We start from the raw sequence: 25,799 nt of genomic DNA, 5'->3' as shown, positions 1-25,799 counted from the left end.
GTTTTTTTCCCCCTTTAATTGATTTAAAAATTACAGCAGTCATATTTCTAATTTTCAAGAAGGCTTCCTGTCTTGGTTGTTCCTTTCTTTATATATTGTGTTTGTTTCATGAAACATGATTTTCTTTCATCTCTCTGAAGATACTGAAGACTATATAGCTAGTTAGAAAAGACCAGTGACCCCAGTAGACTTTCTATTCATTTTGTTACAGCCACAGTTGCCTTTCTACTTTTTCCATTACTCATTTATCTATTCATGAACTACTTATAAATACCTGTCGTTTAATAGGCACTGCTCTAGGTGCTATGAGTACAACAGTGAACAAAACAAAAGTCCCTATCTTCATTTAACTTGCATTCTAGTGAAGGAGAAACACAATAAGATAAATAAATAAAAATCATAGTGTGCTGTGTAATGGTAAGTTCTGAGGTGGAAAAATATTGAGTAAAAACTTTAAGGGAGTCTGGCCAGTGTGCTCAGTGGTTGAGCATCAACCTATGAACCAGAAGGTCACGGTTCAATTCCCCATCAGGGCACATGCCAGGGTTGCAGGCTCGATCCCCAGCAGGGGATGTGTAGGCGGCAGCCAATCAATGATTCCCTCTCATCATTGATGTTTCTATCTCTCTCTCCTTCTCCCTTCCTCTCTGAAATCAATAAAAATATATTAAAAAAAACTTTAAGGGAAATGAGGAAGGGAAATGCTGACATCTTAGGGATAATTTTTCCAGGTGGAAATCTTTAAGTACAAAGGTCTGATATTAGAGTGTTGAGGAAAAGCAAGAATACCGTGGCCAGAGCTAAGTGAAAGAGAGGAAGAATGATGGAAGGTGAAGTTAGAAAGGGAACTGGAGGCCAGATGTTAGATTTTAGAGGACACAACTAGGGTAAAATTAATGATAACTCCAAGCTTGAGGCCTGAACAACTGGAAAAATATAGCAGTCATCAAATGGCATGAGAAAGACTCAGGCATTAATTGAGATGGAAAAGTTATAGAAAGGATAGTTTGGGGGTTGGTACATATCAGAAGTTCAGTTGAACGTGTTAAATTTGAGAAGTTATATTGCATATTGGATATGCAGAAGAGAGATGTGAATTATGAACTTACAAATTTGGGAGTCATCAATATATAGATGACAGAGACAGGAGATTACATGGAATTGCTTAGGTGGGGAGAATAGATAGAATAAAGGAGAGGTTTAAGGGCTGAATCTTTGGGTACTCCAATGGGTTAAGGAGGTCAGAAAGATAAGGAGGAGACCAGCAAAGAACAGTGGAATAAGAAATTGAAGGACAACCAGACAAATATTCTAGAAGCCAAGTAAGAAAGTATTTCAAGAGAAAAATGTCAAAATAAGAGTAGGACTGAAAACTAACCACTGAATTTATCAATGAGGAGGTTGTTGGTGACTTTGACTAAAGCAGTTATGGTGAAGTCATGGTGGGGTTTGGAAAAGAGGCAAAAACCTGTTGGCAAAGGTTTAAGAAGGAATGAGAGAAGGGACTATACAGATAATGATTTTAGAAAAGCAAGCAATGTCAGTTGCTGCAGGCACAAGTGGGGGTGAGAGGTTTTGTTTTGTTTGATAGGAATGATTATAGAGAGAAGGGAAGTTTCTGGAGTGATGTTCTTGATAGATACAGAAGGGATGGACTCATCTGCATAAATACAATAATTGTCCGTAGCTAGGAGAACATGCAGCTCATCCATAATAAAAGGATATAAAATAGATTATATGGAGGAGATTCAGGTAGGTGGGGTGTTTGTTGTTGTAGGACTTTGCAGGAGGTTGTGCCATGTTGTTTATTGGGGCAGGAGATGGAAAAATGAGGTGTTAGGGTATTAAGAAGAGAGGAGAAAGTATGAAATATTTACCCAGAAGAGCAGCATACTGAATAAATCAGAGAAACATAGTATAATTGCCATGAAGCGTTAAGGACACAGTTGAGATTATGATGATGAAATTCAAGTGAGACCAGCTGGCATCTTGGTGTACTTTACTCTGGCTAAATGAAGCTGCAAGGTTATAGGCCCAGAGTAGCAAAGTTGAATTTAATCGGCAACTTGCCATAGTCTCAATTTCAAGGGTTCCATTCTTCTATCTTTCCAGTACTGTCTCTAGTATCTCAACTCTAAGAGACAGCCCTTTTATGCCCAACACGACCCACTAATCCTTTTCATTGTCCACCCAATCCATGTCTTCACTTCCCTCCAAACCCACCTTCAATTCCCTTGCCCTTTTTTCTCTTCATGGAATTTATTTGACTAAACTACAACCCTTTACTCACATTTCTGTTCCAATGTCACCTTATTGGAGAGGATGACCCTGACCATCCTAAATAGTTTGTGTAATTCCCTCACTTCTAATTACTTTCTATTCTCTTACACTGCTTTATTTTTCTTGTTAACATTTATCACTACCTGATTGATCACTTATTTATCTAATGAATGAATTCTTTTTTTTCTAGCTCCTCCCACCAGAATGTAAGCTCCATGATAGAGTTGGAACTTTGTTTTGTTCATTATTGTATCCCCACCATCTAGAACAGTACCTGCCCTATCATAAGCATTCGGACATAGTTGGTGAATGAATAAAGTCACAAACCACCCTCAGAGGATAAGGGAATTATAGTACAGTGGCTAAGAGTCCAGCTCCAAAGTCTATCAAGTGAGTTTGTGACTTAACTTTGCTCAGTCTCTGCTTATCATCTGCACAGAGGAACTGAGAGTAGTACTTACTTCAAAGAGCTATTAAGATGAAATGAAAAAAATAACAACGATGAAATGAGATGATATGTGTGAACATCTTACAGGGTACTTAACACACAAAATCTCTGGATTTTCTTCTGTAGTCTTTCCATACTTGAAATTAGAGATTGTATCTGCTTACAAGGCTTGTGACTCTCTTTTCCCAGCAACCTGAGATTCTTGGCTTGAGTGACTTGCCCACAGTCTAGGATGACTTTAGTACTCTAGACCCCACTTTCTACCTTTCCTCTTACCAAGACTTCTCCTACATCCCCTCCTTCCCGCAGGAACCGTGTTCAGTGTACTGTCACACCGCTAACCTTCCTGGTAAAGTAATTCATGCTCAGGTATTAGCGTTTGTTAATGGCAGATTATGCTATTCCTGTCAGTATTAGCATTTAATTTAGAGACTAATATTTTTAAAGTAAAGCAAACAATGGTGAAAATAATATGAAGTGACTAAGGGCCTTTTTGTTTTGGTGTGTTTTTTATTTTTTACATTCCTTAGCTCACTTCCTACAGGTGGCTGCCAACTTCATCTCCAAGTTAGAGCAGTTCTGACTATGCCTTATCTTTCTTTCCAAGCATATTATACGCAACATGAATTTCCTTAAACAGAATCATAGAGGCTTAGATTCAGAGGGACTTCAGAGATTATCAGGACCAGAGGCTTTCAATCCCCACCCCTTCTTTTTAAAGAAGCAAAACCCTTTTCTCAAGTGAAATGTTATGTGGAAACTTCATATATAGATGAATAAAAGCACAGCTGATTCCTAAACCCAGGACTCCAAGCTCTGTAGGTCTCTCTTTGTTGTCTGGGGCAGTCCCCTGAGGGCACTTCCATGGAACCCTTAGGGCTCCCCAGAGTGCTGTTTTAAAACCACTAATTTACACCAACCCTTTCATTTTCCAGCTGAGGAAATACCCGGGGAGTTTGTGTTTTATCCAGTGTTACAGGGTAAATTAGTCGGATTAAGAGCAGTCCTCTCATGTGCCACACTTAGGAAAATACTATTAGACAGGGATGGAACGTCTCTTTTCTGATGCAGATAACTTTTACTATCTCATTTCTTTTAATTAGCAATTTTTTATTTAGTGTAATACATGTGGGACACTTTCTGTGGCTGTAACTGATACAGAGAAGTAGGAGGTAGAACCCTTTGCCTTAAGAAAGCATCTAGTATACTTGGGAAGATAACATGCAGTTGAAAAGCTATAGTACATTGAAACACAGCTCCAGGAGTTGAGATGTAGCAAAGCCGTGTGGAATGAATTAAAAATAAATAAATTAGAAATAAATAATAAGCTCTGTTGGAACTCGGGGGGTGGGGGGAGCTACTCCAGTGGAGCTAGAGAAAGTTTTAAAGAGAAGTGACTGAGCTGAGTAGGACTTGGCTCAATAACTAAGTGTAAGGCAATTAATACTGTGAATAAGAGCAGAATTTGTGTGTCTTCCAGCTCCTTCACTTGCCTCTGTATAATATTGAGCAAGTTCTTAACCTTTGAGCCTGTTACTTCATTGGCAAAACAGTGATATGTGGCAGGTATATTAATTAAGGACATACTAATTGGTGAAACATAAACCTTAAAATGTCAGTTATCACAATAAAAGTTTATTTTTCCCTTGTATCAGCGTCTATGTTCAACAGCTTTCCTGAGGTCCTTCAGGGACCCAGGTTCTTTCTCTTTTGGTTTCCACCTTCCCTAGGTCTTTTTTTTTTTTTTTTCCTGGACAGAGAGTGGGGAATTCTGCTGGGGAGGTTTTCAGGAGCTTGGCCTGAAGGTCATGTACAACACTGCCCATTTTCTCTTGGCCAAGCTGATTTACAAAGTTATACCTAAACACAGAGGAGGTAGTTAAGTGTGCAAAATTTGGAAAGAAAGTAAGTCTTCGTGAGCACATAGAGATCTCTGCAACCTCATAGAGTTGTTAGGAGGATTGGAGGAAATAATGTATGTGTCATGCTTTGTACAGGGCATAACATGTAGAGGTACTTAAACATCCTTTTTAAAGGAAAGGAAAATTTATATAATGTTTTGCTGAGTATGGACAATTTACTTAATTTTTATTAACATGTGTTTTAACCTTTTTGGAGAGGTATCTATTTTTAACTTTTGGTAATGATGATATTCAAATGCGTCTTCTTGGCAAATTCTTTGTTTCTTTTTCTGTTAGCATGGTGTTATTGCAACAGAAGATGAAGAATATTTTATTGAACCATTAAAGAATACCACAGAGGATTCCAAACAGTTTAGTTATGAAAATGGCCATCCCCATGTAATTTACAAAAAGTCTACCCTTCAGCAACGGCATATGTATGATCACTCCCATTGTGGGGTTTCTGGTAAGTGAGCGACATACTGTATTGTGTTGCCATTCTGTTTCTTCTGGCAAGGTTAATAATAATAAGCAAATAATAATTTGAGTAATTAAAATGGTAATGTCCAGAGTCCTCTTTAAAAATGTCACCTATCAGTAGTGTTAAGTCAATCTTGGAATCTCTTTGAAATAGAAATCTGTGTAAAATTCTATTACTTTTGAAGGGGAAAGAAGCCTACCTTATTTCATCCAGGTAGTAGTTATAGTTCTCATGCACAGGGCTTTCATAGCACTCGGTGCCGTTTGCTTAGTTTGATATTTTTATGCTAGTGACAGGAACCTAGACACTTGACTAAGACTTGAAGAGTTTTAAGGTGGTATTCGAGGATGTAAACATATATAGAAGGAGCAACACACCTAAACTTCAGTGGCCAAAGAAGGCTTCATGGAAGAAGTGACTTCTAAACTGAGGCCCAAGGGGTAAGACAGGGTAGCTGGCAAAGATAGAGGGAGCAGTTGGTAGCGTTCCATATAGAGGAAACAGCATTTACAAAGGTTCTGAATCTGAAGAGAGAATGTCATGTTCCAGGAATTGACAGTTCATATAACTGGATATTAGAATGTGGGTTGGAGAAATAGGGGTGAGATTCTTAGTAGCTGGGGGTGTGGTAGTGAGTGATGAAACTGGAGAAATTAGAAGAGGCCAAATCAAATCACAAAGGCCTTATAAACCACGTTAAGGAGTTTGTTTATCCTAAGTGTGCTGGAAAACCATTGAAAGGTTTTATGCAGTAGGAATCACATGGTCAGATCTGGATTTCATAAAGATTACTCTGGCAGCCATCTAGAGACTGAATTAAAGAAGAGCAAGACTAGAGCTAGGGAATTAGGAGGCTGTTCAGCCTAAAGATTAGAAAACTTAGAGAAATAGAGGACATGGCATAGCATAGTAGAAAGAACACGGGCTTTGGTGTAGCTTTGGACAAATTACCCAACCTCTCTGAGTACTCCTTTTATCACACATTAGTTACTCAGTTAAATTCTGGCTATCATTATTGGGGTAACTGTTTCTAGCATTAAAAGAAAACACACACACACACACACACACACACACACACACACACACACACACACACATATATATGACTAGATTTGTTCTTCCATGTAGTTATAGTAGCTGAAACTAGGGGCATCGTATTTCAAAGGTAGATTTCAGCTTAATGCAGAGAAGAATTCTCCAACAAGTACTTTTAATGAAAAATGGGGTGGGTTCAATACGTAGATTTGTAAAAAACAGAGTGGATTGCCTTGCAATTAGTGAATGCATCACCCTTTTGTTTCTTTTGTGTCCTTCATGGGCTCCTTATTTTCTGCTTCAAGTATAAGTGTCCTTTAAAGTTCTTTCCTCAACTAACTGTTCTTATTCTGCATTCTCTCTTCTTGAGTAATCTCTGAGGTCCTTTGTTGGTCAGAATAATTAGTACTAGAAAAAGGCCACTTCAAGTGAATCCACTTAGGGCATGAAATAAAATTTCTTACTAAATAATAAAAAAATTATTTAATTGGTCTTTGTATTGAGTAAGGAATCTAAACATTATGGAAGTAGTTTATTTTATCTTATGTTTAAGAAAGTTAGGCTATAAGTACAACTATCTATAATTTTGTAAAAATGAGGATTAAAATATTTAGTTGTTTATTATAATTTTTTAATAGTCAAATTATCCTCTTTTGTTGTTAATCCTAAACCAAGGATATTTTTCCATTGATTTTTAGAGAGAGTGGAAGGGAAGGGGAGAGACAGAGAGAGAAACATCAATGTGAGAGACACATTGATTGGTTGCCTCCTGCACATGCCCTGACCATGGTCAGGGATCAAGCCTGCAACCGAGGTAAGTGCCCTTGACTGGAATCGAACTCAGGATCATTGAGTCTGCAGGCCGATGCTCTATTCACTGAGCCAAACTGGCCAATGCAAATCATCCCCTTTTGAAGTGCCTATCTCATTAAGTGGTCTTACTCAGGCAGATCATTATTTTTTAACTAGAGGCCCGATGCATGAAATTTGTGCAAGAGTAGGCCTTCCTTCCCTGGCTGCCTGCTCTGGCTTCCCTCTGGCACCCAGGACCCGGGCTTCCCTCACAGTCCCGGCTTCATCCGGAAGGTCGTCTGGTCCAATTAGCATATTATACTTTTATTCTTTTAGATGGTTTAGGCATGAGTCCAATTGCCATCATGAAATTCTGCTCTTTTTGGAGAAGATTTTCTTCTACAATCTGCCCCCCTGCATTACTGAGACTGTTTCATAAATGGTCCTTGCTTTTAATCTGTTCCATTCAATAGCCATTTCTACCACCCCTAGCACCAGCTGATTTAGTTCATACCCTCATTGTCTCTTGCCTAGTACACTGTAATTGCTTCTAACTGGTCTTTCTGTCTCCACCTTTGTCTTTCTGTCACCTAGATCTGGCTGTACTACACACCTTCAAACACTTCACTGGCTTCCCAATAATGGGAATATGGTAGCAGTCCCCTAAGTTCTGTGAGAATGTCATTAGATGTTATTGGGGAAAAAGTGTTTTGTATTCAATAAGTTTGGGAAATGTCTGGTTAAGAACTACTGATCTTAATTGTGATACTATTTCAAAAGCTTAGTTCAAGACACTAACTTACTGAGTTTCAAAAATATTTGACTGATTCTTCTCATGGTCATATTCATCTTATTTCTTAAAATTTATAACTTCTCCCAAAGTCATATTTAAAAGGAAAGGTTAAAGAAGTTAGAAAGATAGAGAAAGTATCACTTTCTGTCAAGTATATAAATTAATCTAATTTTTTCTTACTAAATTTTTCAATAAGTGGAGGGTCGAAAGATTTTCTGTATATAAGGAAATATAAGTGAGATATGCAGAGGACCTGTACCTGCTCAAGTTTATTAAGTGAAAATGAATATAAATGAGGCAAGTATTTACAAATGCCATAGCACTAACAGATTTCCTGTGCACTGAAGAACCAAATGTCTAGAAAACCGTGGGTCAACCACAGTCCACACTGAGATGTAGTTTAAAGTGAGTCATGCTGGAATCATTCTAATGCCCTCTACCTCTAGTTTTTGGAAAAGAAATACTCTGGGTACTCTGTCAGTATAAATAGTTGTAGACTGCAAAATTAAGTGAAAAATTTATTCACAGCTTTTTAGAATTGAGATAGCTAGTGTACTAGAATTGCTCTAATTAAGATAGTTTAATAAGAGCATCTTACTTTAAGAATAAATGCTCATCTTAGGAATAGACTTTTGCAACATTAATGTTCTTCATCAGAACTGTCTTAGGCTGTTTAGAAAATTAGTGCTCTAGTTGCTTTTTAAACAACCTTAAGTGATTTTTTAAAATACCTATTCTAGCCGAAACCGGTTTGGCTCAGTGGATAGAGCGTCGGCCTGCGGACTGAAGGGTCCCGGGTTCGATTCCGGTCAAGGGCATGTGCCTGGGTTGCGGGCACATCCCCAGTAGGAGATGTGCAGGAGGCGGCTGATCGATGTTTCTCTCCCATCGATGTTTCTAGCTCTCTGTCTCTCTCCCTTCCTCTCTGTAAAAAATCAATAAAATATATTTAAAAAAAAAAAAATAAAATAAAATAAAATACCTATTCTAAATTTAAAAGTATTATGATGTAATCACTTACTGGAATAATGTGAAATGATTATTTGAAAATTCTTTTTATTAAGTAGTTCATTTGGTTTATTTTGTTCTTACAAGCAGTTGAATATTAATAAAATATTTTTATTAAGTAATTCATTAGATTTATTTTGTTTTCATAAGCAATTGAATGTTCGATTTTTTTATATAATTATTTTGAAAACTTTAAAGAGTTTAATTTTCTCACTACTGAGTTTCCTCATCCCCTCCCCTCACTTTGAAAAATCTTAATACGTTAGAGAATTTATGAGAAGCATGTCTAAAGGAAAGACCTATAAATAAATAAATGTAATTAATGAGCCTATCTGAACTAGTTAATTGTTTCTGTTGTAGACCTCATAGGTGGCAACCCTTGGTGGCTGAATGACACATCTTTTCCTTCCGCACCACCAATGAATGGCACACACAGACCGAGGAGATCGATAAGCATTGAGCGCTTTGTGGAGACATTAGTCGTGGCAGACAAAATGATGGTGTCCTATCATGGCCGCAAAGACATTGAACATTACATTTTGAGTGTAATGAATATTGTAAGTTTGATCCCTCTACATAATATTTTAATTTAATAGTTTTGTTATGTGTGTTTTTTTTTTTTTTTTTTACTAAGGTCATAGATTTTTATTGGGAAATAATGATTTTAAGAATTTATTCCTCTAAAATGAAAAAGACATGATTTACTAATGTTTCAATTCCATAGAAAATGCATTTAAAGGTGATCTTATTATTTTCAGATAATATGACTTTTTAATTAATTAGGTCATATTAAATCTTGTTTATGAGGTTTTCTTTAACTTGACACATCAGCTCATCCTCTTAATCACTGTGTTGTCATTCATCTTTAGGAGAAAATATTTCTTGAGGTAGACTTGGACCTTTTACCGAGGCATCTGGAGGGTATTGCTCTAAGTGACATGGGATGAAAGAAAACTGTTTTTATACATAGTAGCTAAATTCATGAAAAATTATTTTGCCACTCTATAAAAATATTAATCACCCTATGATTTTTGTCTGACTTTGTGTCTTTTCTTATTTTCTGGAGGTCAGGTTGCCAAACTTTACCGTGATTCCAGCATAGGAAACGTTGTGAATATTATAGTGGTCCGCTTAATTGTTCTCACAGATGATCAGGTAAGAATGAGTTCGTTTATAAATCTAAAATCTTGACAGGCTATAGAATTATGTATTATAAAATAATATATTGTATTATTGCTCCTCTTAGGAAGTTCTAGTTGAATATGATTTTCAGCACTGAGCATTTAGCAAATTTTTTAAAAAATATATTTTTATTGATTTCAGAGAGGAAGGAAGAGGGAGAGAGAGACAGAAACATCCACGATGAGAGAGAATCATGGATCGGCTGCCTCCTGCACGTCCCCCACTGGGGATTGAGCCCACAACCCGGGCATGTGCCCTTGGCCGAAATCGAACCTGGGACCTTTCGGTCCCCAGGCCGACGCTCTATCCACTGAGCCAAACCAGCTAGGGCACAATTAGCATACTTAAAGTTTCCAAGAATATACCTCTTATGTCATGTTAGAGCTATATATGTATATTAGCTGTGTGTTTCAGTATAAAAATAAACATTTGCACAACAGACCTTCTAATAGTGGTTTTGGTTGATTTTATATGCTGATAATCACACATATTCACATTATCTTAAAGCTAGAACTAGAAAGAATGTTTGTTTAATAGTACACTAAATTAGCTCTAGGTCAGATATTACAGAGATAAAAATTGGCAAGAGAGTATTCCTAGAAACCACTGCTTCTAATTATAGCCCCACTTTAGTCTTCAAAAGTTTTAACAACTGACCTTAGTAATTTGTTTGGAACATTTCTGGTATGCATGTTGTATTGCAGCCAAACTTGGAGATAAACCACCATGCAGACAAGTCCCTCAATAGCTTCTGTAAATGGCAGAAATCCATTCTCTCCCACCAAACTGATGGAAACATCATTCCAGAAAATGGGATTGCCCACCACGATAATGCGGTTCTTATGACTAGGTATGGTTTGTTGCAAGTATTTTACCTTTGATTGTTGTGTTTGATTTTGTAACTATATTTGGTTCTATCTAAAGCCTTATTTAGGCAATGAATATAGAGAAAGTAAAATGGTAATTTATTATTCACCACTGAGAAAGAATATATTACACTGTTATTGTGTTTGCATCAAATAAGAAAAAGGAAGATTTAGTTGAGATAGCAATTTAATAAATATCTTACCTTCTACTAAGGTCTGTTCATAGGGTTTAATTGGAAGCACATATTTGCTTTGTGAATTGAACATACTAAATGCAAGATTTTTAAAAGCATGAGAAAAATATATTTTAAAACTAAAAATGTCATCACTCTTGGTTATAACATATATTAATTATTCTTAACTCCAAGTGTTAAAAGAGTGGACATCAGTAGTTACACCGTTTACTTAGATGAATGTTTATTTAATTAAAACTATTTAAATTAAGATATGTTTTACATATATATATATACATATATACATATATATATATATATATATATATATATATATGAAGCTTTATTATACTATATGTTGAATAGCTTGTCTCTCAGGCAAACATTATTTGATGGTAACCCAATGATTGCATCTATTTCTTAACCAGTTTTACAAAACTATTTTCAGATCCATTTTATTCCTTACTTTCCAACAACTCTGTGAAGTAGATATTGTTATTATTTTCCCCATGTAAGAAATGGGGAAACTGGTTCAAAATACTAAGTTGCTCAAGATCATTCGGCTAATAAGTGAAAAAACAGGACTCAAACCCTGGTGTTTCTGTCTATTTTAATTATATTATGCTGTCTTGGATTTTTTATACTTGAGTTATGATTGACTAGAAGTATGCTTAAATCATTTTAAGATAAGTTTGTCTTTTGACCTCTAATCAGCATTTAATATTGAAAACAATAAATAATAACAAAGAACAATAAACAAAGTGGAAGCATTGTTCTATCTTAGCTAAATGCAATAAATAGCCCTTGTTATTTTGATTGTTTCTTTTAATTTGCAAGGCGGTATTTAGCATATACTTCATCTGGTGTGCTCATGGCTCTACATCAAACACTATGGAGGGAGTAGAAAGAATATGGGATTAGAATCTTTAGACCCAGAATCTTGAGTGAATTTAGCTTCAAAAAAATTTCTCTTAGAGTTGTAAAGTTTCTGAGTTTATTTTTTTAACAGTTAGACTTACTTTAATTGCCTTCATCTACCTGACATCATAAACCGGAATAATTTGTTTATGACATGCTTGTTGGATAAAAACAAAATGGCACAGTTTTATATTCATATGTGTCGATATATCAGTTTGATAAATTCTGCAATTCCTCAGCATCTTGTGATCTGGAATGATTCCCACATATATTTGAGAAGTTAAAATATTTTAGAAATTGTGCAAATATAGAAAGCTTTGTGTAAAAATATATACAGATATCATTAATGTCAATGAAATTACTTGAGGAAAATGTCTATTAATATGGTTAGGAAAATGATTACAGATATTTACATTGGCTCCTGTATTTATATTTATAAAGCCCTACCTCATCACAAAGACAATGCCCAGGGGCTCTTGATGCTCACATTTTTATTATTGTATCTGCATTGGATTTGTAACTTTTGCATCAAGTCACAGGAGTTACAGCAGCAGTGCACATTTGTAAGTATTTGAGGAGTGAAGTACATCTGGGCAGTTAGCCACCCTGTCTTTGCACTGGCTACATTTGGCTGTCTGACTTGTTACTCTGAATTGGCCCAGATATTTTTTGATCCTCTGCAGAGACCTTTGCTTCAATAAGAACTTTTAGTGCTTTTTTTGATGCCTGAGATTTGAACATAAAATTTTCTTTGTAAACTTGTCTTGAAATGGTCAGACCAGCACTAGAAATGATCTCAGGATTTAATAGGACAGTATTTTAACGGGTTGATATCTCATGTCATTTTATATTGGTTATGTAGTGGAGGTTAGAAATATGTCCCTTTGGGCAGTATAGAATGGGTTTGAATTGTTATTGAAGTCTCAAACTAACTTTTACTTTATTTAAAAGTCTACAAGTAATTTTGAATTATTAGGGCCACAGAGTGACTTAGCCAAAGGAGATGGCCGTCATCTCTAATATTTAGGTTTTTGTTGTTGTTGTTGTTTGGAGGTTTTACCAGTGCTTGACTCTCCCTTATAAATGTTTGATTTGTGAAATTGAATATGTTTAAATCATACTACTACTTTTAGTAAAAGTAATTATGAGAATTCCATAGACAATTTTATAGTAATGTTGAAAACTGTTTTATGTAACTCACTTATTAACATATTCAGGGCTAGGACTCTGCCATTTAGAGGTACGATAGTGATTTATGTTTGCTTGAAATGGCGGCTTACTAGGGAGAATGTATAATGTATCTATCGAGAATTCCAAAGAAAAATTAATGGATATGTTTATCTCCACTAGGTCTAATTTTGTCCTAGGGATTTAAATGTTTTAAGCAGAAAACCATTTGGAACTATAGTTTCTTAGGTAATAATACTAGTTACTTTTGGAAAAGAGTAGAAAAGCTCAAGATGTTATCTCATCTTAGCAAATAAAATTTCATTGTTTTATTTTACTGATATAAATGTAAAATAAACTGTGTGCTACAAAGTTATCAGATCACTGTGACTAGACAGAAAGAAACTAAAGTAAAAAAAAATTTTGTTATTTTACATGGTATCAAAAATATTGAATTAACACCAAAGAGCATATTAAAACTTTATATATATATTTAAATTTTTATATACATTTATTTTTATACATAAGTATATATATATAAAATAAGTGTTATACATCAGCTAACTTTTTAAAAAAATATATTTTATTGATTTTTTTACAGAGAGGAAGGGAGAGGGATAGAGAGTTAGGAACATTGATGAGAGAGAAACGTCGATCAGCTGCCTCCTGCACACTCCCCACTGGGGCTATGCTCGCAACCAAGGTACATTCCCTTGACCGGAATCGAACCTGGGACCTTTCAGTCTGCAGGCCGACGCTCTATCCACTGAGCCAAACCAGTTAGGGCTACATCAGCTAACTTTATCTAATCTTTTTAAAAATAATTGAGGTATAATTGACAAATATACAATTGTGTATATTTAAAGTACGCAACATGATGAATTGGTATACATATACATTTTGTGCTGATTACCATAATCAAGTTAATTAACACACTATCACCTCATAGTTACTTCGTTTCTTATTTCTTTTTTGGGGGTGAGACTGTTTAACATCTACTAATTTAGCAAAGTTCAAGTATACATACAGAATTATTAACTATAGTCACTATAGTCATACTGTGTATTAGATCCTCAGAATTTATTCATCCTATAACTAAAAGTGTGTATCCTTTGACTAACATTTCCCCCACCCCCAACCTTGGGCAACTATCATTCTATTCTCAGTTTCTATGAGGTTTTTTTGTTTTGTTTTGCTCTTGTTTTTTTTAAGATTCCACATATAAGTGAGATCAGAGAGTATTTGACTTACTCTCTTTGGTGTATTTCATTTAGCATAATGCCCTTCTGGTTCATCCCTGTTGTTGCAAATGATAAGACTTTCTTCTTGTTATAACTGAATAATATTTTATTATGTATATACTGTATATTACACATTTCTTTTTTTCCCCAGAGGTTGTCTACCACAAATGCAGTTTTTGTTTATTCTTGTTTTGTTTTTGTTAATCCTCACTCGAGGATATTTTTCCATTGATTTTTAGGGAGAGTGGAAGAGAGAGGGAAAGACAGAGAGAAACATCGATGTGAGAGAAACACATCGATTGGTTGCCTTCTACACAGGGCCTGGGCCAGGGAGGAGCCTGCAACCAAGGTACATACCCTTGACCGAAATCAAACCGGGTCCTTTGGTCTGCAGGATGACACTCTATCCATGGAGCCAAACCAACTAGGGCCACAATTGTAATTTTATTTAAATTTTATTTTTCAATTGCAGTTTATATTCAGAATTATTTTGTATTAGTTTCAGGTGAACAGCATAGTGGTTAGACAATGATATATTTTACAAAGTCTTCCCCTTGATATTTCCAGTACCCACCTGGCACAATACATAGTTATTACAATATTATTGACTATATTTCCTATGCTATGCTTTATGTCACATGACTATTTTGTGACTACCAATTAGGAGTTCTTTTGAAGGAGTGTTTTGGTTTTTTTGGAATACCAGAAGTAGAATTGCTGGGTCATAAGTACACCACATGTTCTTTATCCATTCATCTGTTGATGGACACTTAGGTTGTTTTCATATCTTGGCTGTAGTGAATAGTGCTGCAATGAACTCTGAAGTGCAGACATCTCTTCCAGGTACTAATTTATTGATTTAACTTCCTCTGGATATGTTACCTGTAAGTGGGATTGCTAAATCACATGGCAGTTCTACTTTTAAATTTTTGAGGAAACTCAAAACTGCCAGCAGGGTAGTCTCCATGCATCTCCATCAGCTGAAGGTAATGTTGGGAGATTTCAGGGGTTCTCAATGGCCCAGGCTGCAGTTGTCTGCAGCAGCAGTGAAGGTTGGTTGGACCACCTGGTCTCTTTTCCTCCCAGTGGGGTATGTGATATGCAGCTGGGGAGGAGATTCCTCTTGGTGCCCGGTCCAGCTTGCAGACACCCGTGGAGGAGTGGTGGAGCCGGGGAGAGAGTGCCAGTGCCTGCAGTGTGACAGCAGCTCTAGGAGCTGGTGTACAGGTTGCCCTGCAGTGATGATGGCGTGTGAAATGCGGTACGTACTAAGTGGCTATGAAGACAGAGTCTGACGCATGGGCATGCACGGAGCAGCGGCAGCATTTGGACCCACGATGAGGGCAATGGTGTTGGCTCTGATTTGTGAGGTGTGGGCATGTGTGGAGCAGCCACGAGGTTGGCGTCTGGAGCATGGGTGAATGCAGAGCGGCCTTGGAACCGAGGTTTGGAGTTTAGGAGTCAGCGGAGCTACTGTGGCTCTGGAGTCAGTGTGCTCAGGTTTGGAAGGTGCTGGCAGCCCTCGCCCCAGGGCACCACCACAGCAGCTTTTTTCCCAGTTGTGGAGCAGTGATGGCTATGGGCTACCTGGATGGGAAAGCAGCCAGTGTCCTCTGTGGAGCAGGCTGCTGGGGCCCATGCTGTGGAAGCTGGGGAGCCCTATGGGGTCCCCTCCTGTGGAAGCTGCAGCTGTGGAACTTGCAGCTGTGGTGAGGGCTGCTGAGGCCCTCAGGGGCACAGGATGCCGGGGTCCTCTGCAGAGCAGGCCACTGAGGACCACGATGGTCTCTATTTTGTGGTTCCCGCCCTTTTTCTTTGTTCCTACTTGTCGTCAGCTATCTCCACTAAGCCGACCTCCCCAGTGATCCCTTCTGTGTAGTTATTCTCCATTTTTGCTCCATTATGCTGCTGTAGGTAGGTGCTTACTTGCACTCTAGAGCCCTCCTCCCAGGGTTCTTTTCATTTGTCGATTGCAGCCTAATTGTTTTTGTGGGGGAATGAAGGTTGGTATCTTCTATTTCATCATCTTGCTGATGTCACTCTGCTGGCTTTACTGAATCTTAACACTTTGCCATACCAAAGAGCCGTTTCATGTCACTTTCTAAAGTGATGTATGAATACTTCTCTATGGTATATCAACTAACTGACATTGTAGCTCTGAATACCAGAGTTAGTGCCATAATGTATACATCTATGGAAATATCGCCATATGAAATAAATAAACACTAATGGTGGAATAATGAAACCGATCTTTTATTTTTGTGATTTTTTTTTAGTTGAAATATCAGTAGCAGTAACATACTGATTGCTTATATAGACTAGATTTATTTAAATATTTCATGATTATTAGTGTTTACCTAAATCATCTTGATAATAACTTCTAAAAAAATGGAATGTGACACTGTATAACTAGGTCAAGAAATGATTAATATTTTTGTACTTGAAACTCTGGAAACAGAATTTAAGAAGATAAAATAGGACTGTATGTATACACTTAAAATGTTACACTTGATACAAAACTCAGATTATCCTTTGTATTGAGAAACTAAATTAATAGCTATTTAGGAATAAAAAATTGCTATTTGACAGATTATTTTAAAACTGTTTATATTTCCTCATGAATTCAGGAAATATCCTCCACAAATTTAAAGTTAAGCCAATTTTAAAATTTATTTTTGTGCAAAAATATTAAAGAAATCCATTGTAGTCTGAAAATCACTAGAAATTTAATAGCATAAAGTGTACTTGCACCAATGTTGAGCAATTAACATGAACACACTAATGCATACATTTCCTGGCTTTGTCTACTATCTAGCATTGGAATAATGTTTTCTATTTTTATGATAGTAATATATAATAGTATATATTTCAGATAGGAATTATAACCTAAATTCTTTTTTTGTAATAGCTTTATTGAGATAAAACTCAGAGGCCATACAAATTACTCAAATTAAAGTACACTATTCAATGGAAGTTAGTGTATTCACAGAGTTGTGCACCCATCAACATAATTAATTTTACAACATTTTCATCATTCCCAAAGGAAGTCCTCCCCATTCCCTTCCTCTACCCCACCCTAGCTCCAGTTTTAGCCAATCACTAATTTACTTTTTGCCTCTATAGGTTTGCCTAATCTAGACTTTTCATATGAATGGAGTATGTAATTTGCAGACTTTTGTGACTGGCTTCTTTGCATAGTGTTTTCAAGGTTCATTCAGGTTGTAGCATATACCAGAACTTCATTCCTTTTATTAGCCTAAATTCTTGAAAATTCAAGATACAAATCTTTAAGAAATTCATATGTTAATAGGATACTCTGCCATAATTATATTGCCCTTTCAGTTTTTCATTAATAAAATACATAGGACCTATAACTACATCTCAAAATACAGAAGCAAAAATTGCATACCAACTTACATAATTTAGTCATTTAATTAAAATGAGCATATTTATCCTCTTAAGAGATCATGACTATTTGCTTTGATGCTGCTGGAATTTAAAGGGATTATACTTTCCAAAGTGAACTAATGTTTTTAGATGGGAGATTAAAAATAGCTATAAAAAATGGTTTCTTTTTAAAACTTGGACTGTAATGTATAGATTTAAACAAGTTTTCTTTTTTTTTAAATATCAGAATTATATATTGGCTTCATGATTACATATTAAAACAAAGGAAAAGAAAATTAAATGTGGTATATTGACATTTATTTGGTATGCATTTATGGTTGTTTTTTTTAATCGTTAAGGAAATGCCAGTTAAAATTTTTATGAGCTATTACTAAGTTTTTAAGACTATGCTAGGTTTACAGGCCACAGAGGAATCTTGAATTCAGATTGTGGATGAATTCATTTTGTATTTGGACATTGTGAAGAATTTATTATTCTCTTACCACTCTGGCTCTGTCATTCTTAACCATTACCCTCACTCTTTTTTTTTTTTTAAATTGTTTTATTGCTTAAAGTATTACAAAGAGTATTACATATGTCTCCTTTTTTTTCCCTGCCCTTGACAATCCCCTGGCCTCCCTTACCCCCCAGTGTCTTATGTCCATTGGTTATGCTTATATGCATGCATACAAGTCCTTCGGTTGATCTCTTCTTTTTTGTTTTCTTTTTGCTTGGTCACAGGCTCCATCTAGATGTATTTATCTAGATGTTTCCATTCCAATCTATGATCATGACAGACTTGGGCACCATAATTTCTTGTCTTATCTAGGATACTTTTAAGAGTGAAAGAGAGTACCATTGACATGGTATCTATACAACAGGTACAAACTAGAACCAGGTAAAACAGAATTATGATCATCCCAGGCATTACCTATGTTTGCTTGTTAAACTTTAATTACAAATGGGAATAAGAAAATACTTTAGTGCCTAAGATTGAGTAAATACATGCGATTTAGTAAATAAGTTTGTACACACCTTAAAATTGTGCTTTGTTTCTAACAGCATCATTAAATAGTTAAATCAAAGAAGGATGTGTTGTAATAAACTCTTAACTTTGAGGAATAAGTTTAGTATTTATAATGGTTTTATGAGTGTGTTTATGCAGTTGCTTATTATATGACAAATATGTAATTGCTTTACATGTATTTGATCATTATAACCTCACTAGAGGCCCAGTGCATGGATTCATGCACCAGTGGGGTCCCTCGGCCTGGCCTGCGGGGATTGGGCTGAAACTGGCTCTCCGACATCCCCTGAGGGGTCCCAGATTGGGAGAGGGTGCAGGTCAGGCCAAGGGATCCCACTGGTGCAAGATAGGGGCCGAGGAGAGACAGTGGGAGGGCTCCATTGCGTGTCCGTGTCCGGCCTGTCTCACCCAGTCCCCATCAATCAGACCCCAGCAGCAAGCTAACCTACCTGTTGGAGCGGCTGCCCCTGGTGGTCAGTGCACATCATAGCGACTGGTCGAACAGTCGAACGAACGGTCAGACACTTAGCATATTAGGCTTTTATTATATAGGATAATAACTTTATGAGATAAGTTCCGTTACTGTCTCCTTTTTTTTTTTTTTTTTTTTTTATTGCTTAAAGTATTACAAAGGGTATTACATATGTGTCCATTTTATCCCCCCGCCCTAGACAGTCCCCTAGCCTCCCCTATCCCCCAATGTCTTATGTCCACTGGTTATGCTTCTATGCATGCATACAAGTCCTTTAGTTGATCTCTTACCCCCCTACCTCCTGCCCCCCAACCCTCCCCGGCCTTCCTGCTGCAGTTTGACAATCTGTTTGAGGCAGCTCTGCCTCTGTATCTATTATTGTTCAAAAGTTTATAATGGTCTCTATTATCCATGAATGAGTGAGATCATGTGGTATTTTTCCTTCATTGACTGGCTTATTTCACTTAGGATAATGCTCTCCAGTTCCATCCATGACGTTGCAAATGGTAAGAGTTCCTTCCTTTTTAGAGCAGCATAGTATTCCATCGTGTAGATGTACCACAGTTTTCTAATCCATTCATCTACTGATGGGCACTTAGGCTGTTTCCAGATCTTAGCTATGGTGAATTGTGCTGCTATGAACATAGGGGTGCATATATCCTTTCTGATTGGTGTTTCTGGTTTCTTGGGATATATTCCTAGAAGTGGGATCACAGGGTCAAATGGGAGTTCCATTTTCAGTTTTTTAAGGAAACTCCATACTGTCTTCCATAGTGGCTGCACCAGTCTGCATTCCCACCAGCAGTGCACAAGTGTTCCTTTTTCTCCACATCCTCTCCAGCACTTGTCGTTTGTTGATTTGTTGATGATAGCCAGTCTGACAGGTGTGAGATGGTACCTCATTGTTGTTTTGATTTGCATCTCTCGGATGATTAGTGACTTTGAGCATGTTTTCATATGTCTCTTGGCTTTCTGAATGTCCTCTTTTGAAAGGTGTCTATTTAGGTCCTTTGCCCATTTTTTGATTGGATTGTTTATCTTCCTTTTGTTAAGTTGTATGAGTTCCCTATAAATTTTGGAGATTAGGCCCTTATCGGATATGACATTGGCAAATATGTTTTCCCACACAGTGGGTTTTCTCGTTGTTTTGTTGATGGTTTCTTTTGCTGTGCAGAAGCTTTTTATTTTGAAGTAGTCCCATTTGTTCATTTTCTCTTTAGTTTCAAGTGCCCTAGGAGCTGTATCAGTGAAGAAATTGCTTCGGCATATGTCTGAGATTTTGTTGCCTTTGGATTCTTCTAGAATTTTTATAGTTTCCTGTCGTACATTTAAGTCCTTTATCCATTTTGAGTTTATTTTTGTGTATGGTGTAAGTTGGTGGTCTAGTTTCATTTTCTTGCATATATCTGTCCAATTTTCCCAGCACCATTTATTGAAGAGACTATCTTGGCTCCATTGTATGTTCTTGCCTCCTTTGTCAAATATTAATTGAGCATATTGGTTCGGGCCGATTTCTGGGCTCTCTATTCTATTCCATTGATCTATATGCCTATTCTTGTGCCAGTACCAGGCAGTTTTGAGAACAGTGGCTTTGTAATACATCTTGATATCTGGTATTGAGATCCCACCTACCTTGGTCTTTTTCAGGATTGCTGCAGCTATTCGAGGTCTTTTTTTATTCCAGATGAATTTTTGGAGAGTTCGTTCTAGATCTCTGAAGTATGCCGTTGGTATTTTAATGGGAAGTGCGTTGAATTTATAGATTGCTTTGGGTAGTATGGACATTTTAATGATGTTGATTCTACCAATCCATGAACACGGTATGTTCTTCCATCTGTTTATGTCTTCCTCTATATCTTTTTTCAACGTCCTATAGTTTTCTGAGTAGAGGTCTTTTACCTCTTTAGTTAAGTTTATTCCTAGGTAGCTTAATTTTTTTGGTGCGATGGTAAACGGGATTGTTTTTATAATCTCTCTTTCTGAAAGTTCACTATTGGTGTATAGAAATGCCTCGGATTTCTTGGGGTTAATTTTGTATCCTGCTACATTGCCAAATTCATGTATTAAGTCCAGTAGCTTTTTGATGGAGTCTCTAGGGTTTTGTATGTATAATATCATGTCGTCTGCAAATAAGGACAGTTTTACTTCCTCTTTTCCAATTTGGATGCCTTTTATTTCTTCTTCTTGCCGAATTGCAATGGCTAACACTTCCAGTACTATGTTGAACAGGAGTGGTGAGAGGGGGCATCCCTGTCTTGTCCCTGTTCTTAGGGGAAATGGTGTTAGTTTTTGTCCATTGAGTATGATGTTGGCTGTGGGCCTGTCATATATGGCTTTTATTATGTTGAGGTATGATCCTTCTACTCCCACCTTGCTGAGAGCTTTTATCAAAAATGGGTGTTGAATTTTGTCAAATGCTTTTTCTGCATCAATTGATATGACCATGTGGTTTTTTTCTTTCAATTTGTTTATGTGATGTATCACGTTTATTGATTTGCGGATATTGTACCATCCTTGCATCCCTGGGATAAATCCTACTTGGTCATGGTGTATGATCTTTCTGATGTACTGCTGGATCCGATTTGCTAAGATTTTGTTGAGGATTTTGGCATCTATGTTCATGAGGGATATTGGCCTGTAATTCTCTTTCATTGTGTTGTCTTTACCTGGTTTTGGTATTAGGGTGATGCTGGCTTCATAGAATGAGCTTGGAAGTGTTCCTTCCTCTTGAATTTTTTGTAGTAGTCTGAGGAGGATAGGTTTTAGTTCTTCCTTGAATGTTTGGTAAAACTCCCCTGTGAAGCCGTCTGGTCCTGGGCTTTTGTTTGCTGGAAGCTTTTTGATGACTGCTTCAATTTCTTCCATAGTTATTGGCCTGTTGAGATTTTTAGATTCTTCCTGATTGAGTTTTGGAATATTGTATTTTTCTAGGAATTTGTCCATTTCCTCCAGGTTGTCTAGTTTGTTGGAGTAGAGCTGTCCATAGTATTTTTTAACAATCATTTGTATTTCTGTGGGGTCTGTTGTTATTTCGCCTCTATCGTTTCTGATTTTATTTATTTGGGTCCTCTCTCTTTGCTTCTTGGTGAGTCTGGCTAGAGGTTTGTCAATCTTGTTTATCCTTTCAAAGAACCAGCTCTTGGTTTCATTGATTTTCTGTATTGTTTTTTTGGTCTCTATGTCATTTATTTCTGCTCTAATCTTTATTATCTCCTTCCTTCTGCTCACTCTGGGGTTTTCTTGTTGCTCTCTTTCTAATTCTTTGAGTTGTAGAGTTAGCTGATTTACTACCATTTTTTCTTGTTTGTTGAGATAGGCCTGTAGAGCTATAAACTTCCCTCTCAGGACTGCTTTCATTGTGTCCCATAGGTTTTGGATTGTTGTGTTTTCATTGTCATTAGTTTCCAGGATGTTTCGAATTTCTTCTTTGATTTCATTGGTAACCCAATCAATATTTAATAGCATGCTATTCAGCTTCCAGGTGTTTGAGTATTTTGGGTTGTTTTTATTGTAGTTTATTTCTAATATTATGCCATCGTGGTCTGCGAAGACGCTTTTTATGATTTCAATTTTCTTGAATTTGGGGATACTTTGCTTGTGACCCAATATATGGTCTATTTTTGAGTATGTCCTATGAGCATTTGAGTAGAATGTATATTCCCTGGCTTTCGGGTGAAGTGTTCTGAAGATGTCTATTAAGTCCATCTGATCTAGTGAGTCATTTAGGATTGCTGTATCTTTGCTGATTATTTGTCTAGAGGACTTATCCAGTGCTGTCAGTGGTGTATTAAAGTCCCCTACTATGATTGTATTGTTGTCGATGTCTCCTTTGATATCTTCTAGGAGTTTTTTTATGAATTTGGGTGCTCCTGCATTGGGTGCATATATGTTTACCAGGATTATATCTTCTTGTTGTATTGATCCCTTTAGTATTATGAAGTGGCCTTCCTTATCTCTTGTTATGGCCTTCACTTTGAGGTCTATTTTGTCCGATATAAGTATTGCTACCCCAGCTTTCTTTTCCTTTCCATTTGCCTGAAAGATATTTTTCCATCCTTTCACTTTCAGTCTGTGTGAGTCCCTTCTAATGAGGTGGGTTTCTTGTAGACAGCAGATGTATGGGTCATGTTTTTTTATCCATTCAGCCACTCGATGTCTTTTGTTTGGAGCATTTAGTCCGTTTACGTTTAAAGTTATTATTGAAAGGTACTTGTTTGTAGGCATTTCTGTTTTTGTGTGGCTGTTTTCTTTCTGAGCTTTTTATTTCTTATTTTTATACCAGTCCCTTTAGCATTCCTTGCATTGCTGGCTTGGTGGTGATAAACTCCCTTAGCCTTTTTTTGTCTGTGAAGCTTCTTATTTCCCCTTCAAGTTTGAATGATAGCCTTGCTGGATAGAGTATTCTTGGATTCAGTCCTTTGCTTTGCATCACTTTGTAAATTTCCGTCCATTCTTTTCTGGCCTGATGTGTTTCTGTTGAGAAATCATTTGACAATCTAATGGGAGATCCCTTGTATGTAACTTTCCGTCTCTCTCTTGCAGCCTGTAAGATTCTCTCTTTGTCCTGAACATTTGCCATGGTAATTATGATGTGTCTTGGTGTGGGTCTTTTTGGGTTCACCTTGTTTGGGACTCTCTGGGCTTGTGTGACTTTTTTCTTCCCCACCTCAGGGAAGTTTTCTGATATTATTTCTTCTAATAGGTTTTCTAATCCTTGTTCATCCTTCTGTTGTTCTGGTACCCCTATTATTCGTATGTTGTTTCGTTTCATGTTGTCCCAAAGCTCCCTTAGGCTCTCCTCCTGTCTTTTCATTTTTTTCTCCAATTGCAGTACATTTTGGGTGTGTTTTGCTTCCTTGTCTTCTAAATCACTAATTCGGTCCTCCGCTTCTCCTAGTCTACTGTTGATACTTTCAATGGAGTTTTTCATTGCAGCTATATCACTCTTCATATCTTCTTGGGTCTTACTTAAGTTGTTGATTTTTTCATCTGTTTCTTCTAGCTTCTTCCATATGTTATCGATTTTTTCATCTGTTTCTTCTAGCTTCTTCCATATGTTATCGATTTTTTCATCTGTTTCTTCTTGCTTCTTGCTGAGGTTGTCGATTTTTTCCTCCATCCGGTTTATGCACTCTAGGACCCTTATTCTGAATTCTTTTTCTGTCATGTTGCATGCCTCTGTATTACTTAGCTGCTTTTCTGGAGAGTCCTCTTTCTCTTTCCTTTGGGGGTTTCTTTGTCTACCCATGTTTGATCTCACTGACATATCTAGACGTTGAGTCGTTCAGTGGCTGCTCCCTTGGTGGCAGTGACTCCTTGGTCTGCGGTTCCTCTTCGGGCGGTTGCGGTAGCAGCTGCTCTTCAGTTGGCAGCAACTCCTCTGGTGGGTGCTGTTCACAGCTGTGGTGGCTCTTCTGGCTGGTGGGGCGAGGTTTCACGTACAGCTGCTGTTCCTCAGCAGAGGGTGTGGTGCTCAGGAGGTTGCTGTTGCTTGGATCTGCTGTGTTGATTTAAAGGCACAAAATACAACACAACAAGGCACCACGTACCAGGCACTATACACAAATATATTCACGATATTAATAACCCCAAATAAAGGTGACCACCTGAATTAAGAGAATTAGGGGATAAGGAAGAAGGAAGAGAAAAAGAGAAAAGAGAAAAAGAAAAGAAAATTAGGCACCAAAAAAAGGAGTGCAAAAATGAAAGTGGGAAAAAGGAGGGGGGAAAGTAAAAGCGAGAAAAGAAAGGAAAAGAAAAAAAAAGAGCGAAAAGAGAGAATGAAGTGGAAGAGGGGAAGAGACTTTTTATATGAGGAGAATGCTCCTATAGAACAGCCATTAATCCCAACAAATTCCAGCAACAGCTCCCTGGAGATAAATGCAAACTAGAAACAACCAATAATATAACGATGAAAATAGAATGGAGAACACTAATCCCAAAATAAAATAAAGAGAAAATAAAATGGCACTTTAAAAAAAATGGTAAAATGGTAGCAGTAATAATACTGGTTAAAAATAAGAAGGTAGTAATTAAAAGGGTAAAATCAGGTGATGGAAAAAAGAAGAAAAAAAAAAGAAGAAGAGGAAAAGAAAAAAAAAGAAAAAAAAAGAAAAAAAAATTGGTTTCTTAGTTAAAAGGTGAAAAAAGAAAAAAAAAAAATATTGCAGTAGTGAAGGTCCTTCGGTTCTTCTATTCTTCAGTGTGGCTCGCCTTAGACCTGCCAGGTATTCAGGAGAGTGTTGAGTTTCCCTGCGATACACTGTTCCTCTGTGTTGTAAACCACAGTCCTTATTTTAAAGCAAGCCGCATTTGTTTCCCAGACTGCCTTATTTTGTGTTTAGCAAAGAGTCAGTTTGTGGGTCAACCTCTGGGTGGCAGTGTTCTGGGGTTGGCCTCTGAGGCTACAGGGCCTCTCTGTCCAGTGGAAGTTCACTGCCCAGAGCTGGCTGCGTAAGAGTTACCAGTGCTGTGTTGTTGCTGGGATTGAAAATCCCTCTATAGGCCAGACCCTGTTAACTCCCAGGGACTGATCAGGTTATTTTAATCCTTGATCTCCTACAGGGTGGAATCTGGGTGTGGCTGTGCTCCTTGCCTGGGGGCTGGGGGGAGGAGTCTCACTCTCCGG

The 25,799-nt window shown here is 37.1% G+C and overlaps 1 protein-coding gene across 2 annotated transcripts in view; it reads left to right on the top strand.

Moving 5' to 3' along the window:
- Window positions 1-25,799, top strand: part of ADAMTS6 (ADAM metallopeptidase with thrombospondin type 1 motif 6) — a 233,598-nt gene that overhangs the window by 17,316 nt on the left and 190,483 nt on the right. For both annotated transcript variants that reach the window (XM_036309506.1, XM_036309505.1), the window contains exons 4-7: window positions 4,927-5,095; window positions 9,099-9,295; window positions 9,810-9,893; window positions 10,625-10,770. In XM_036309506.1, coding sequence (XP_036165399.1) covers window positions 4,927-5,095; window positions 9,099-9,295; window positions 9,810-9,893; window positions 10,625-10,770 — 596 coding nt within the window. The remainder of the gene's footprint in view (window positions 1-4,926; window positions 5,096-9,098; window positions 9,296-9,809; window positions 9,894-10,624; window positions 10,771-25,799) is intronic.

The sequence above is a fragment of the Myotis myotis genome, unplaced genomic scaffold (genome assembly GCF_014108235.1).
Source record: "Myotis myotis isolate mMyoMyo1 unplaced genomic scaffold, mMyoMyo1.p scaffold_m19_p_5, whole genome shotgun sequence".
Classification (NCBI taxonomy): domain Eukaryota; kingdom Metazoa; phylum Chordata; class Mammalia; order Chiroptera; family Vespertilionidae; genus Myotis; species Myotis myotis.
This window is presented reverse-complemented; position numbering and strand designations above follow the sequence as displayed.